Source organism: Pteronotus mesoamericanus, unplaced genomic scaffold (assembly GCF_021234165.1).
Source record: "Pteronotus mesoamericanus isolate MK-2021 breed Mesoamerican mustached bat unplaced genomic scaffold, CSHL_Meso_final contig_20, whole genome shotgun sequence".
NCBI classification, from domain to species: Eukaryota; Metazoa; Chordata; class Mammalia; order Chiroptera; family Mormoopidae; genus Pteronotus; species Pteronotus mesoamericanus.
In genome coordinates this window covers 45,859,653-45,874,509 of record NW_026555085.1, presented here as the reverse complement: position 1 = coordinate 45,874,509, position 14,857 = coordinate 45,859,653, and the positions used below count along the sequence as shown (strand labels likewise).

The window sequence follows — 14,857 nt, the reverse complement described above, 5'->3', positions numbered from 1 at the left end:
AGAACAATTACAAAAATGTCTAGTGGTCAATTTTATGTTAAATGAGCAAAAGAAAAGCCCCAATACATTGGCATTTTCACTTAACAGTGGTTCATCACTAAATTCATCAGAAATAAACCTACTTGCTACTGCACTATATAGGCCAGTTTTACCAAATGCCTATCTTTAAGAGCTAGATCAACTTTGAAGAAAACTGTACGAAAACGTAAGTTGTTAACAAAAGTTTAATATTAAAATTACTCAAAGTTAAGTTATTGTTAATTTAGGAAAAAAACATGTATTTATCACCCATAAGAACTTTTATTTTAATAAATAACAATGGACTTACCAAAGGATAGGGATTTTAATGCATATTGGTAATAAACCTTAAGGAGGTAAAACCAACTATTCAATATAACCAATTAGGCCCTAAAAATAAAACTATAACACTTGCTTATTTATTCAGAGTACCAGCAATTTCAGTTAATGTTAAGTGCTTCATTTTTCCTGCAAATCTGATGTCGCACAGGGAATAAACACATTTTCATATCACCACAATCTCATCAATATCTTAGGCTAATAATATTGTGAATGCAACTGGTTTATAACAAACACAAAGTAAAAAATCAATTCTTCTATTTATGGCAAACAGAAACAAAAGTCAATTTGAAAGGATGTTTTCTTTTGTTTCCAGTACTGATTTTACTTGGACTTCGAATGAAGGTCATAAACTCTCCGGAAATAACTTCTATCTCTGGCTGTGAATCCACAGTATAAATATGGTGAATAAAGCTAAACTATAAGAGCTAACTATATAATGAATAACCAAAATAATCAACTATAACAACTAATACTGCTCTGGAAGACCAATCTAATGAAAAAAGTATCATTAGATATGGTGGGAAAATACAGACAAATCTGTACAATCTAACATCTATAAACAGTAAAATCAAAAAATCCAACTTCCTTATAGAAAGTGTTTCATCTATGTAATTATAAATGTTAAGGACTCTTGCATTTTATAAACACAAGATGGGCTCACTTTGATGATACCAATTTTAAGGTTTATAAAAATGTTTAAAAAAATTTTTCCACAAAAGTTTATACAGTTTAAAGCTATACACCAATCTATAAATCTCAGAATATGGGGGGGAAAAAAAAACCTTTATAAGATCACATGTATAAAACAAGAAATGAAATGTGATTTTATTTAAGGCAATACTGGGCTACTTCACAAATCACCACCTCAAATATTTACACTGCTCCACACTACTAGTTTCTATCACATTCACAAAGGTTTTTTTTTTTTTTAATACCAAATGTTTATAATCTTTGATGTAAATTCTTTATTCACATTTCCATTATATTTCAGGAACTTCTATTATGTATACTGAATTAGAAGCACTGGGGGAAAAACTATAGCTATAGGAAACTGCTAAAGAATCTGCTTTAATTTCACATGAATACCACCCCAAAATCCCGGATGGTAAATTTACAAAGCAGAGCAAGGTGTTGCTAAAATGTTCCTACTTCGTGAAAAGCAATTTTGGGATCTTGTAAATAAATGCTTTATGTAAAAATCAATGAACTATGGCAGAGTTTCTAGTTTTTGTTCAAAAATTCTTAATTTAAAACAATAAAAGTTTTAAAAACTTGATTACTTAGTTAAAAATTAAAATTCCAAATATAAATGTGTCATTTAATAGTTTAGACTTACATACTGCTGGTGGCAGCAAATGATTTACAATAATAAATATATACAAAAAAGATATCTACAAACAGAGTACTGTTATACATGAGCAGTGACCTGGTGAAACATATCAATCACACAGATAATTCATTTTAGTTCATAAAAAGGGCAATTGGTTGATAAAAATTTGAGGTTTAGCTCAATATTTACATTAACTGAAGTTCTGATTCTGTTCTTCAAGTCCCATAGGGATAAAAAGAAGTTTTACATGACAAAATGCCATGGTTTTTTTTTTTTTTCTTTTTCTTTTTTGGCCAAGTTAATTCATGTCAACAAAAAAATAACAAAAAGTTTCACAATTCTAGCATGCTTGATGACTTTCTATTTAAAATAAAATTGTAAATGATGTATTTATAGTACATTAATTATCAGTACTGTCCTCTCCCTGTGGCTTTACCCACACTGATTTCTTTTGCAACAGACACATCTGGATCATTTGAATGTACTTCAAGTTTTTTCAGACTGACGGTAGGTTTCATTTCCTGAAGCTGCTTTAAGACAAGCTCAGTGCAATCTTTCAGAGTCTTGTCTAAAACAATTTTTACATTGTCACTACACTGAAGCTGTGATGGATTGGCAAACTGTACAAAGGTTTCACTTTCTTTGTAAGAACATACATGATTTCCACTATTCACAGCAGTTTTGTCAGTATTTTTTCTTGAATTTGAATGGGATCCTTTTTTATTTCCACTATTTGGATGGTCTTTGTCAGTATTTTTCTTCTGCTTCACTGCAGACTCCTCAAGAAACTTCAGAAATGATACTTCAAATCCCATTGGTTTAAATGAGCTCCAGTCGAAAGATGCAGGATGCTCCTCAGTGGTTTGAATTGCAACAGCAGTTTCTTCTTCTTTATGCACATTACTTAACTCAACTGCTGGTGCTGGTTCAGCTTTTTCAACTTTCCTCTTTTTATTTTGGGAGACATTTTTTTCTTTATTAACTCTCTTCAAATTACTTGCTTTCTGTTTTTCTGACTGGCAGGGGTTATTTTCCTGAAGATCATTACTTACATTTGAAGAGGTTTGAGCTTGGGTCTCCACACTTGTGTTGTCTTCATTTATTAATTTTGTAATAAATAACTCTGTTAGCTCATCCATTTCATCTTTTTCATTTTTTACAACTTCCTTCTGTGGAACTGGGGTTGTTCCTGAGTTATCATTGCTTTCTGATACACATATGTCAGATTCTTTCACATCATTCTTATCAATTTCTTGCTGAGAAGTTTCCTTTAATTGTGAGTTGCAACACCGTTTGAAAACAATAAGAAGATTGCGGTGTTGTGATGTAAATGCCTTAGATAATTTATGGCATTTATAATGTCTAATTATATTGCTTTCACTTGTAACAACTGATGTACATCCCTTTATCATACATGGATACTGGGTTACAAATCTGCTTGTGCATTCAGATAAGGCATCATTTCTAGCCTTTATAGAATAGACATGCTTTCCACGTTTTAGAGAATAAGGCTTATTTTCTTCAATTTGTACAATCTTTGCATTCTTGTTTTCTAAATTATTTTTTTTCTTTCGTTTGGTCTTAGGCATTTTGGTTCCTTCCTTTCCAGATCTGTGTTTTGTCCCCCGATGTTTAGACTTCGTCTTTTCTTGGTTTGCTTTGCTTGATATATTTTCCTGACCAGGTGTTAATCTTCTTGGACGAATCAAATGAGCTTTATGTTTGTCATTATGCTTATTAAAAATGTGTCGAAGGAGATTAGACCGAGTGGCGTAAATACGGTCACAGCCTTCACAGTCACACTTATATATGCCATCTTCTTCAGTTTTACTTCCCCTTATCCCAATTCCATGGTCGGCCTCAAGATGTACAACATAGTTCAAATATGTGGTAAAGGAAGATTTACACTCTAACTGGTCACATGAAAATTTCCCGACATCCACAGAAGCAGTCATACTTTCAATTTCCTCAGGAGTCATTTCATGAAGTTTCATATAGTGTTGTATTAGGCCAGTAATTGCTTGGAAAATTCGAGAACAGTCACTCACCTGACATCGAAATTCTTTCACAGTTTGTTTAGTTTCAACTTCTTCACTTTCTTTACCAGCTTCGCTTTCCTCTTCAACCTCTGCAGAAAATGCAGGTAGATCTGATTTGTGTACAGCCTGGTAATGCAGAATTAAGTTTTGCTGTATTGTAAAGGCAGCAAAGCAACCCTGATGAACACATCGATAAGGTCTGTAAGGACTATATCTTGTTGGGAACTCAGGGGACTGGGAAATTGGCTTCTTACGTTTTTTCTCCTCCTTTTCTTTTTTATGTCTCCTAATTTTTCGTCCTTTGGTTTGTATGTTTGTAAGAGAATTTGTATTACATTGTTCTGAAATAACAGTAATCACTTGTGAAGAACTTTCTGTTTTTTCAGGACTTTTTTTTCCTACAAGTTGTTTTTCTGGAATCACTTCTATATTACTGAAGGCATTTTCCTTCACTGCCCCCAATTCCATAGCAGACTGGAGTTCCCTTTTATTTTCCTCTGTCATAACTAGCTGTCTTTTCACTTGTGTTATTCGTGGGGCTGACAAATTTTCACTCTGAGATTTCCTTCCATAAGGCCTTTTTATTTTTAACTTTACCATTTCCTCTGTTGTAAAATGATGTACCAATTGACAGTGTGCCCGAAGATTAGAATTTCTTGTAAATGTTTTTGTACATGTAGGTACTACACATTTAAACGGAGCAAATTTCAACTGATTCTTCTTAATTTCAAGAATCATCTCCGGAGTGTACTGATGAATTTTACCATAGTGCTTAAACAGAGCATCCTTTGTCATAGCACTGTAATTACAGCCTTGGTTTTGACACACAAAGGGTTTATTAACTTTGTCACTAAACTGAATATTATTTAGCATTTCAGAAACTGGCGGAACAACTGTAACATTTGGAGTTGATTTAACAGGAGTAGGAGTCAGTGTCACTGATGTATTTATTAGTACACACTGGGGTGCTGGAGTGGATAGGTCATTTTCTAATTTTAATTTCTGTAAGCCTTCTAAAATTTCCTGCATTTGATCCTCTTTATTTAATACTTCAGACTGAGGAACATTACTTTTTGCCGGCATGACACCCATGAGGGAGGAAAACTGAGGAGTATCAGGTAATTTGTTATTTTGTGCAGTGTTTACAGAAGGAAGTTGAATGGTATAATTTATTTGAGCATTCTGTGATGTTTCACCAACACCCTGAGATCCATTTTTTACCTCAAGTATTTGAGAATTCATAGCACTTTTAATAATTTCAAGAGTCTTTTCAAAGTTTTGCATAACACTGTCTTCAGAAATCTGCAAGTCAGAATTTATTGAAGTTGTGCATGAATTCAAAGCCATCATTTGGGAATCACCATTTTCAGTTTTTAATGGTAAAGGAGTTAACACTGTATGAGACTCGACACTGGTTTTAAAGGTTTCTTTCACATCAGTCATAAATAACTGATTGTCAACATTATTTAATTTCTGTGTTAGATTTTCCACCAAACCCTGAGGCTCACAATTTGGAATTACGCTTGTCTGAAGGTTAGTTGTTGGTATTTCAATACTCTTTGCTATAAGTCCCATTGCTGTTAACTCACTTGTTACCAAGTTTTGGGAAGCGTTAGGCGCAATTAGTGGAGGAGTAACTTTCTTTCTTCTCTTAGAAGCACTGTTTCCCTTTTTATTCAAATGACTAGACCTTGTGTTCTGAGGACCACTTATAACTGAAACACGTGAACTGTTACTGGTAAAATTTTGTGATGGCCCACTAGAATTAGGGAATGTACTAGAGCACAAACCATTTTCAACAGTTTTCAGTAATAAGTCATTTGTTGGAAAAACAGGCAAACTGCTGCATTCCTCAATGGAGGGAGTTTTGGAGTTTGACGGTCTGTTCTGGTTTGTCAGCAGGGGGTTTGTGTGGCATACAGTCTGCAAGAGGGGTGGTGGTGCTGTTGGATTTGGTATCACTGTCGCATTTACTTGTGCTGCATCTGAAACACAACCTGCTGCAACATGAGAAAGCATTTCGGCACCTTCAAATGTACTGGGAATGCCAGCAGTTTCCAAAGCCTGTTTAATAATTTCACTTCCTTCTTGACTAACATTTGTATTAAAGTTAGTCACACCAGTCCTAGGAAATGTATTTGGTAAAAATGTTGGTGAACGATTTTCAGCAGCAAGAAGTTGCAGGAAAGATGGATCTTTAAAACATGCTTCTGGATTGAAGGTAGACTGTTGTGGCTGCTGCATATTTACTGCATTTGTGGAGAGAATCATGCTGGCAAGAAGAGAAGGTTGTCCATTACTTTGTAGAAGTTCTTGAGCAATTTCTGCTCCATCCAGTGGTTTACAGTAAGATCGCTTAGATAAGTGTCCACCCAGAGATCTGGGATTGGTAAAAGCCCTGTAACACCTGCTACAGATAAACTTCCCATCTCTGATAATTGCAGGCCACTTAGCCCTTTTGTTGTGCTTCGGTTTTCTTTCTTTCCCATTTGGGCCCCGCCCACGGTCTTTTTTAACTTTTTCAGGCACAGACTGTTGGGCACTGGTGCTACTGAAGTCATTTGCAACATTTACTTGTGAGGGAAAAACTGCATTTTCACCGTTGCCTCCTTTTAGAAAGGAAGAATTAGTGTTTCCCTCAATCTGTGAGGAAAAATGATTTGTATTATTTTCCAGTTGGGAAAAAACAGAATTAGTTCCACTATCTGCTGGTGAAGGGAAGAGAGACATTGAACTACTTTCTGCAGGTAAAGGGAGGAAAGGATCTGAGCCACTGTCAATATTCAAAGGCAAAACTGTTTTGGTTAGATCTTCCATTTGTGCTGGCAAGGTAGTATTAGACAAATTTTCCATCTGGGAACATAACATACCACCACCTTGTTCATTTTTATCCTGAGAAGGTATATTTGGATTTATGACACTTTCCACTGACGGTAACAGTGGAGTTGACACACTGGCTATATGAGCTGGGAAAATGGAAGATGAGACGTCCTGCAACTGATCTGAACAAGTAGGATTCCCATTGGCTTTGGTCTGTGGTATAAAAAATGCATTATTAGAGCTGCTCACCTGTGATGGCAAAAAATAAACAAACTTTCCATTATTTGGTGCATTTAAGTTGTTAGATTTCTGACCTTTTTTACTTTTGCACTGCATTTTAAATGCAGCATACTGGTCAGGGTGTGCTGTCTTCATGTGTTTCCCAATACTCTGTGAAGAATTATAGGTTCGAGTACATCCCTCAACCTGGCAACTGAACTTCTGAACTGGCGCTTTTGGAGGCACTGATGGAGTTCCTAAAGAACTGCTTAGGTTGGGCTGTGGTGGAACAAACGTGATACTTTCTAATGTCTTTAGAGGTAAATTACAAAGACTGGACGATGTTTTAACATTACCTCCACATTCAAACTTAGATGTTGGTAAACTGTTTTGAAATCCTGCCTGATTTTGCACAGAAAAGGTCATCAAGTTGTTCACTTGTTTTTCTAAGTTTTGTGGGGAAAGCTCATCTATTTTGAGGGTTTCTGAATTTACTAAAGAATTCTGAGTAATTTGGGCTTCATTAAAGCAATCTTGTTCTTTTCTCTCCTGGAAACCTGGATGACACAAATCATTACAAGTATCTTCAACTACCGTACGTAAGTTTGTGACCAGTGATTCACCAGTGTCGCCCACAGTTGAGTTTTCTTGCTTTCCAAAGTTATCCCCAATGCCCTGATTGAGGGACACCTTAATGGACACAGCTACTTCACTGGCCTGTAGCAGAGTAGTAGCAGCAAGGTTTTCCAAACCATCTGACACTGGTTCATCAGGGCGCCTGAGCTCGGAAGCAGGAATCTGGTCTTGTTTGGCCACAGGCAATTCTGCCTTGCTTTTATCCCAAGTATCGCTTCTGCCTGCTGATAAAATACTGTCGGTGTTATTTTCTGAAGGAAGCGTAGACCTTTCTTTCTCAGTGCTCCCTTCTGCATTCTGATTCACTTTGGAAGGCTGAACTGAAGCTCCAGGTGAATTAAGTTGGCCTTCTGGAAGCAGTGGTTTTTCAGGAGTACTGTGATCATCCAGATGCTTTTCTAGCTCACTTTGAGAACGATACACTTTACCACAACCTGTGAACTTACAAGTGTAGGTATTATAATGCTGTGCTTCATGATCATAGAGTAAGTAAGCTTCTGAAAAAATTCTGCCGCATTTAGGAAACATACACTTTGCTCTAAAGACTTGATGTTCCTTTCGGTGGGTCAAGAGCTCTGCATAACTATTAAAACCGGCTTTACATTTCATCTGTATACAGATATATGGTTTACTGCCACAGTGCATTTGTAAGTGATCATTGAGATGAGTAACACTTACAAAATGCCGCCTACAGTACTGGCAAATAACCTTTTTGCTTTGCATTTCAAGAAAGCGCTTGGCATCTTCACTATCCTTATGCCCCTTTACATGAGCAATTAGATTTTTAAAGTACTTAAAGCCCTTTTTACAAAAAGTTACAGGGCAATTAAATTCATTGACAGGTACAGGTTTCTGGGCCGGGATCACTTCTGGCTCGTAAGACTTATCTTTGTCATCATTTTCATCATCTGAACCATCGTTGTCATTAAATACTATGAAGTCTGTTGAATAGAGACTATTCTTTTTTATAGGCCGCTGCTCCTGCTTGGCCACAGCATTAGCCTTCTGATTTTCATTGGTAGTTGTGATCTTAGGAGGCCTTCCCAATCTTCTTAATGGTTTCATAGCTGCTAGTCTCTCTTTACTAGATTGTTTAACATGCAGTGTGACATGAGGGACAAAAGTTTCTTTAGAATTGAAGTTCTTTGCACATATGGGACAGCTGTAAATCCCGTCTTTGTAATGTTTCTGAGCATGTCGTACTATTCTATGACCAAGGAATTCTTTGTCACATAGCACACAATACTGCATGTATGCTTGCCAGTTCCGAAACCTAGCAGATATAAACCCTCTCTCTCTTAATTGTTTTATCTCTTTCTTCTTCTGCTTTTCATCACAAAGGCCAGAATTAGCACCAATTCCACCAGAAAGCCCATTCATCGAAGTTTCTTTAATCTCTTCCTGGTAATCTACTACCTTCTCATAAACTTCACTGTCATTTAGTTCATCAATTGAAGACACAATGGATGCTTCTTCCCCCATTAATGCAAGACACTGGCGTTTTAAGGTTTTCCAATCCCAGAATTCTGGATCAAAGGGCCACTGAGTTTTTAATACAAGTAAGAGCTCACAGCGTAGAGAATTTGGTATTGGAAGATTTTCTTCATCATATTTCTGGTCTGGCTGGTTATACAACATTTCCACAGCATAATATGCATCTACTGTAGGCTCAATAAGAAATTCACTGAGTTGACAAGCACGTTTAACTTCCAGATCATCAGGTAACAAGCATGAAATGGTCTTGCAAATAGATATTTTCACTTCGGTATTTTCTGTAGGTTCCAAGCGAAGAGCTTTTACGCATAGTTCTATACAGGTAGCAAGTCCAGCCCCTTCAGTCTGTGAAAAAGCAAACAGAAAATGTTAACTTAATCTACACTAATCAACAGAGATTTTTTAATTTAGTAATTTAAAACTGAAATTTGCTTTTCTCAAATTCTGCAACAGGCAATACATGAAGAGATGCTCCTGTACAGCACTATGGCTCAGCCTGGGGTAAGGGTGGTGGTTGTGGTGGTGGTGCTGTGTGTGTAAAAAGAGCTGCACACAACTGCAGAAAAGCGTACGCATCGGCAGCCAAGATTATCTAATAGCTAGGCAAACTGGGAAGTTAACTTCTCTGATCTTTCATATCCCACTTATAAGAGGTCAAAACAGCACAAACTTTGTAAAATTGAGGGTATAATTTAGTATAATGTCTGGCACATAGTAAGTGATTAATAAATGCCATTAACTTTATCACACATCTAATTTCCTAAATTTCCATTTGTAATCCTTCTGAAACAAAACTCTTTTAACTCAATTACAATACTGAGAATGTTCACGTATTTCCTGAGTAGTGAAAGGAGATTTCCACTTTTAACAGAATAAAGTTATTTGCTCTTTAAGAGCGTAGATGCTATCACAAAACTGAATGCCAAATTACCTACCTCAGGCCAGCTTAAGAAATTAGGAGAAGGTGGAAACATAAACATTTTTCCTTTTGAATTAGCATCTTGAGCTGTTTTTATAAGATAGCAGTAATGAATGTAAGAGTCCTCTGAAAGATACATGTAATGAAGATAAAATGGGTTTTAAAACACTAAAAGGGAACATAAATATAAGAAAAATAAGTCAGCCAAAAGATGTGGCCATATTTATGAGAATGAAATATGGTATAAGATCAAAAGGAAAACAATGAAAATAAGTCCAAAAAGCTAATAGGGTCTGCATTTTCATAGATTAAGAGGGAAGGAGGCTGGGATACTGAATGGGACTTCTTTTCGGGGGAGGGGAAAAAAGGGCATGAAGAACAACAAGAAAATCAAGGGAAAAAAATGGATAAAACACGACGATATGAAACTTATTTTTTAAAGTGAGAGTGAAGAAAGGACAATTGGGAAAGAGGGGGAACCATATGACAGCCTCTAGCTTTCACATAAACTTTTATCGTTTTTATACTATTTTGGGATAGATCTGAGCCAAAAAACTTTGAGTAAAAACATCTGCACCTCTGTTACGTGCAGTAGGGGCTACGAATATGAATATCAAGTCCTTTCTCCTGAGATGATAAAAACTGATTAAAAAGGGAAAACCTACTTACTGCTTAGAATGAAACAAATTACTTTCATAGAATAACACAACTGAGATTTCTATTTGAATACAGTCTGCTCCTGGACTCAAAGAGTTCATTTCAACTCATTAAGGGCAAATAGCTTTGAATAAATTTGCTTTAAAAACATCTTTATGTTGTAAATTTGAGACCTTAACAAATAACACCAACAGACAATAAACTGAAATTTTTATTCTTCAGAGTTTTCCACTTTCTGTGTGTAATTAAAAATTAAGTTTATAAGTAATATTCAAATCATCAAATGGTTATAAAAGTGTTTTTAAAGTTGTGTTCGAAATCACAATTTTCCATAAACACATGTGATTAAACAATTAGTCCATAAAACCTATTTAACTACTAACCTTACTAGATAAAAGTATTGACAGCCACCGGCTTAAGTTTTTGAGCCACAGGAAGAGAAAGTGAAGTGGTATTAATTCAAAGGAGAAAGAGACAAATCCCCCTTTCTGGTACTAGTATAGCACCAGGAAAGCTTCTAAAAACTGCAAGGTTTTACCTTTGGTATCCCTTCCTTTTCTGTCCCTTTCCTTTGGCTGCCTAGTATCCTTGACCTAAAGCTACCCAAGGCTTCCACGATACTACTAGTTCCCCATGCGCATCCCATTAGCCCTTCCCTAGCAATCCACAGCATTGTGCCTTATCCTGCTTTAAAATTTTTAAGCCATTACTCATGTATTTCAGAATTAAGTACAACTAAGTATGGAATACAGAAGGGCCTTCACAACTAACCCATCTCTCATCTCATCTAGCTTCATCTTTTTACCTTCCCCCCTATCCAAAATAGCCTATATTTGCAGGCAAACTGAGGTAACTGTAGTTTCGCAAATATGCCATTCTCTTATGTGTCTTGATACTAACTTGTGATATAGTAAGAAATATACATTTTGGTTTGCACCCACAGTTCTGAAAATCCAGCTATTCCTGCTTTTATCTGTTTTTTTTATATGCTTTACTTTTGAACCCAAAGTCTCTATAAAAGCAATACTCAACAGAACAGATGATGGAAACGTTCTTTATCTGTGCTTTTCAATATGGTAGTCATTAGCTACATGGAACTACTGCTCACCTAAAATATGGCTACGGTGACTGAAGAAAGGAATTTTTATTTTATTTTATTTAAATAGCTACCATAATGTGTAGTTTTTGATCAAGATTTGTTCCCTTCTCCAGACATTGTGTCCTTCTGAGAAGGGTGTAAGGTTGAAGGAGAAGAGTCACTTTTACCTAATCTTCTATAGTCTTCTGATTAAGAAATGAAATCCAAGTGGTTAAAGTTACTAGGTGGTCAATAGCAAGCCAAGATTTACACTCCTGATTTTCAGTTTCAACTTTCTTCTATTTTATCATGCTGCTCTTAACTTAAATAAAAAATAGTGGCACAATTTACATTTATAAACTGCAAGGTGATTTCCTAAGAAATTGGTTCTAAGTTTATTTTTTACCTGAAGCACTACAATATATAAAATAAAAAATCAGGGTGAGTTAACAAGGATGAAAGACAAAACAGGACAGCAGAAAAAAATCACTCTTGTTCTTTACTCCTTAAAATGAAATTATTTCAGAAGGAAAAATATGAAGATAGACTTCTGGTCAAAATGGAGGCATAGGCTGACACACTTTGCCTTCTTGCACTACCACAAGCACAACGAACCTCAAAACCAACAAACCCCCCGCCCTGAAACTGCCAGAAAATAAATTTGTATGAAGTCTGACAACCAAAGGTGTTCAGAAGAAACTCATCCAGACGGGTTGGAGGGAGAAGACACAGTATAGGCGGAGAAGGGGTAGTGGTCTAACAGGTGAACTTACATTCAAGAGGGGTGAATAAAAATCAGGAGGGATATTTTGGGAACCAGCGATCCCGGACCAGACTGCGCAGCCAGGGTTCCAGCGCCCAAGAAGATAAAGCCTCACAACTTACGGAAGTATAAACAAGTGGGGGTTGGGGCGATGCAAGAAACAGCTTCTGTTTAAAGGGCCCACAGAGTCCTAGAATGTATACAAATCCACCCACTCTGGGAACTGTCGTCACTGCAGCAGCTAGAAAGGGGCCAGTTGCATATGTGAAGTAGACGAAGTGAGTGGAAACAGGGCGAGGCCTGGGCAAGCCCTCAGAAACCAGTCTGTCGCACTGCCCCCTTACCTCCCCCTCCCCCACATGCAGTGCCACAAAGCGGTGAAACCAACTGCCCTGCCCTGGTGAATACCTAAGGCTCTGCCCCTTACAACTTAACATGTGTGCTAAGAGAGGGAGTCAAAACAGCTCTACCTAATACACAGAAACAAACACAGGGAGGCTGTCAAGTTGTGGAGACAAAGAAACAGATAAGGCCCAAATGAAAGAACAGAACAAAACCCCAGAAAAAGAACTAAACGAAATGGAGATACACAACTTATCAGATGCAGAGTTCAACACTGGTGATAAGGATGCTCAGAGAACTCATTGAGTACAGCAAAAACATAAAGGGAAGAAATAAAGGCTACACTAATTAAACAAACTAAGCAAACTAGAACAGGAACAGAATCACAGAAATGGAGGTCACGTGGAGGGTTATCAGCTGGGAGGAGGAAGGGGGAGAATCAAGGGAAAGGTACAGGGATTAAACATAATTGGTAGGTACAAAATAGACAGGAAGATCCTAAGAATAGTATAGGAAATGGAGAAGCCAAAGAACTTATGTGCACAACCCACAGACAGGAACTAAGGGTAGAATTGTGGGAGGGAAGTGGGGTACCACGTGGAGGTGGGCCAAGCGGGAAAACCTGGGACAACTGTAATAGCATAATAAAATATACTAAAAAAAAACTGAAGATACGTGTAAGATTTACTGACTACAGATTTTAAAAGGTACTTTAAAAAGAAGATAGGAGATTGTTTTTGGTCTCTCCTTTCAAAAAAAAAAAAAATGGTACACATTAATTTAAAAAGACTTCTTATCAGGCCGCATCCCAGTTTTTAAGGATTCCTATAAACTATTTGGCATTCCAGGCTATGCAGCAGTAACACATTTGGAAAGTGTCCTCTGTGAGCATTTAAACTGGAAACTGACTGCATTTCTAAGAGAAAATAAGTTAATTTTGGATTCTGATTTAGTTAATAAATAAATTCAAACACATATTCAAACTCTGATTACTGCTGTTTTCTTCAGTTGTGTCTAATCTGTTCAATCCATGAGTGTTTTTATTTCAATGACCTTTTTTTTTTTTTTTTTTTTTTTTAGTTCTTTTGACTCTTAAAATCTGCTTGGTCATTTTGATGGTATCTTTCTTTCTCATGCTTTCTTATTTTTTGTCATTAAATTTATGTATGCTACAGATTTATCCATAGTTGTATTTATGGTAAAGTATTAAGCAAATAATTCTACTATTCTGTGTACTGAAATTCACTCATGTCAGATTGTTTCATATGTTTTATAAATCTTGATAATTACTTGTCTTTAAATGTATGTAGTTCATAGTTTTTATCCTTGCATGTTTAACTCCATTGGTATTTCTGCTAAAATTCCCTCAGCAGACTGTTTCATGTTTTGTAAATCTTGATCATAAACTCATCATAAGCATGACTTTATCTGAGAATCCTGTGGTGAGGTTTATCCAGTTCTGCCAGGAACCCTAGGTATAACCAGTCCAGATTCACTTTTTACCCTTCCCTCTTAAACATTACTTACTTGGCATGGGGATTCCTAAACTACACAGGTAGGGTAAGTTTGGACCCCAAATCTGTGTGCGGGAAGACCAATGGTTATACCTTCTTAAAGGAAATACTTTTGTCCTGACTCGCCCCAGCTGGACATGCACAAAGTTCCCTATCATTCACATGTGTTAAAGAGTAGTATTTTTCTAATCTACTTTTCAAAGAAATTTATAGTACTTCACAGGTTGGAGGAGGAAGGACAGGAGGCACAGAACTCAGCTCTAACTCTCCAGCTTTAGACAGCTCAAGATCTTATCTCCTATCCCCATATAGCTATCTCCTATCTCTGTGTAAATATTAAAACTCAAGCCCCTTACTGAAAATAGTTACATATCCTCTACCTGGCAAGGAGAGATCTAGCATCAGCTCAAGCTGTCTGTTCCAGTTATTAGGTTCCTCTTCATTTTTGGTCTGGGGATTTCCCCTAATATTCTTGCAATTTCAGCTGCTATACATTTTTTAAAAAGTTTGTTTTACTTTTAGGTATTTCTGGGTGTTCTATAGAAGGATTTTTAGATAATGGAATCTGCCAGGTGGCTGGCAAAGGAAGATAACTCTATATTTCTTCACAATCTCTAAATTTCTATAGAGGCAAATTATCAAAATAGTGTGATACCAGGAACAAAGTCCTTGACTCTCATTTGCAC

At 36.5% G+C, this 14,857-nt stretch overlaps 1 protein-coding gene across 2 annotated transcripts in view; it reads right to left on the bottom strand.

Moving 5' to 3' along the window:
- Positions 1–262: 262 nt before the first annotated feature.
- Positions 263–14,857, bottom strand: part of ZNF292 (zinc finger protein 292) — an 88,901-nt gene continuing 74,306 nt past the window's right edge. For both annotated transcript variants that reach the window (XM_054569683.1, XM_054569684.1), the window contains one exon: positions 263–9,243. In XM_054569683.1, coding sequence (XP_054425658.1) covers positions 2,098–9,243 — 7,146 coding nt within the window. In that variant the 3' untranslated portion in view covers positions 263–2,097. The remainder of the gene's footprint in view (positions 9,244–14,857) is intronic.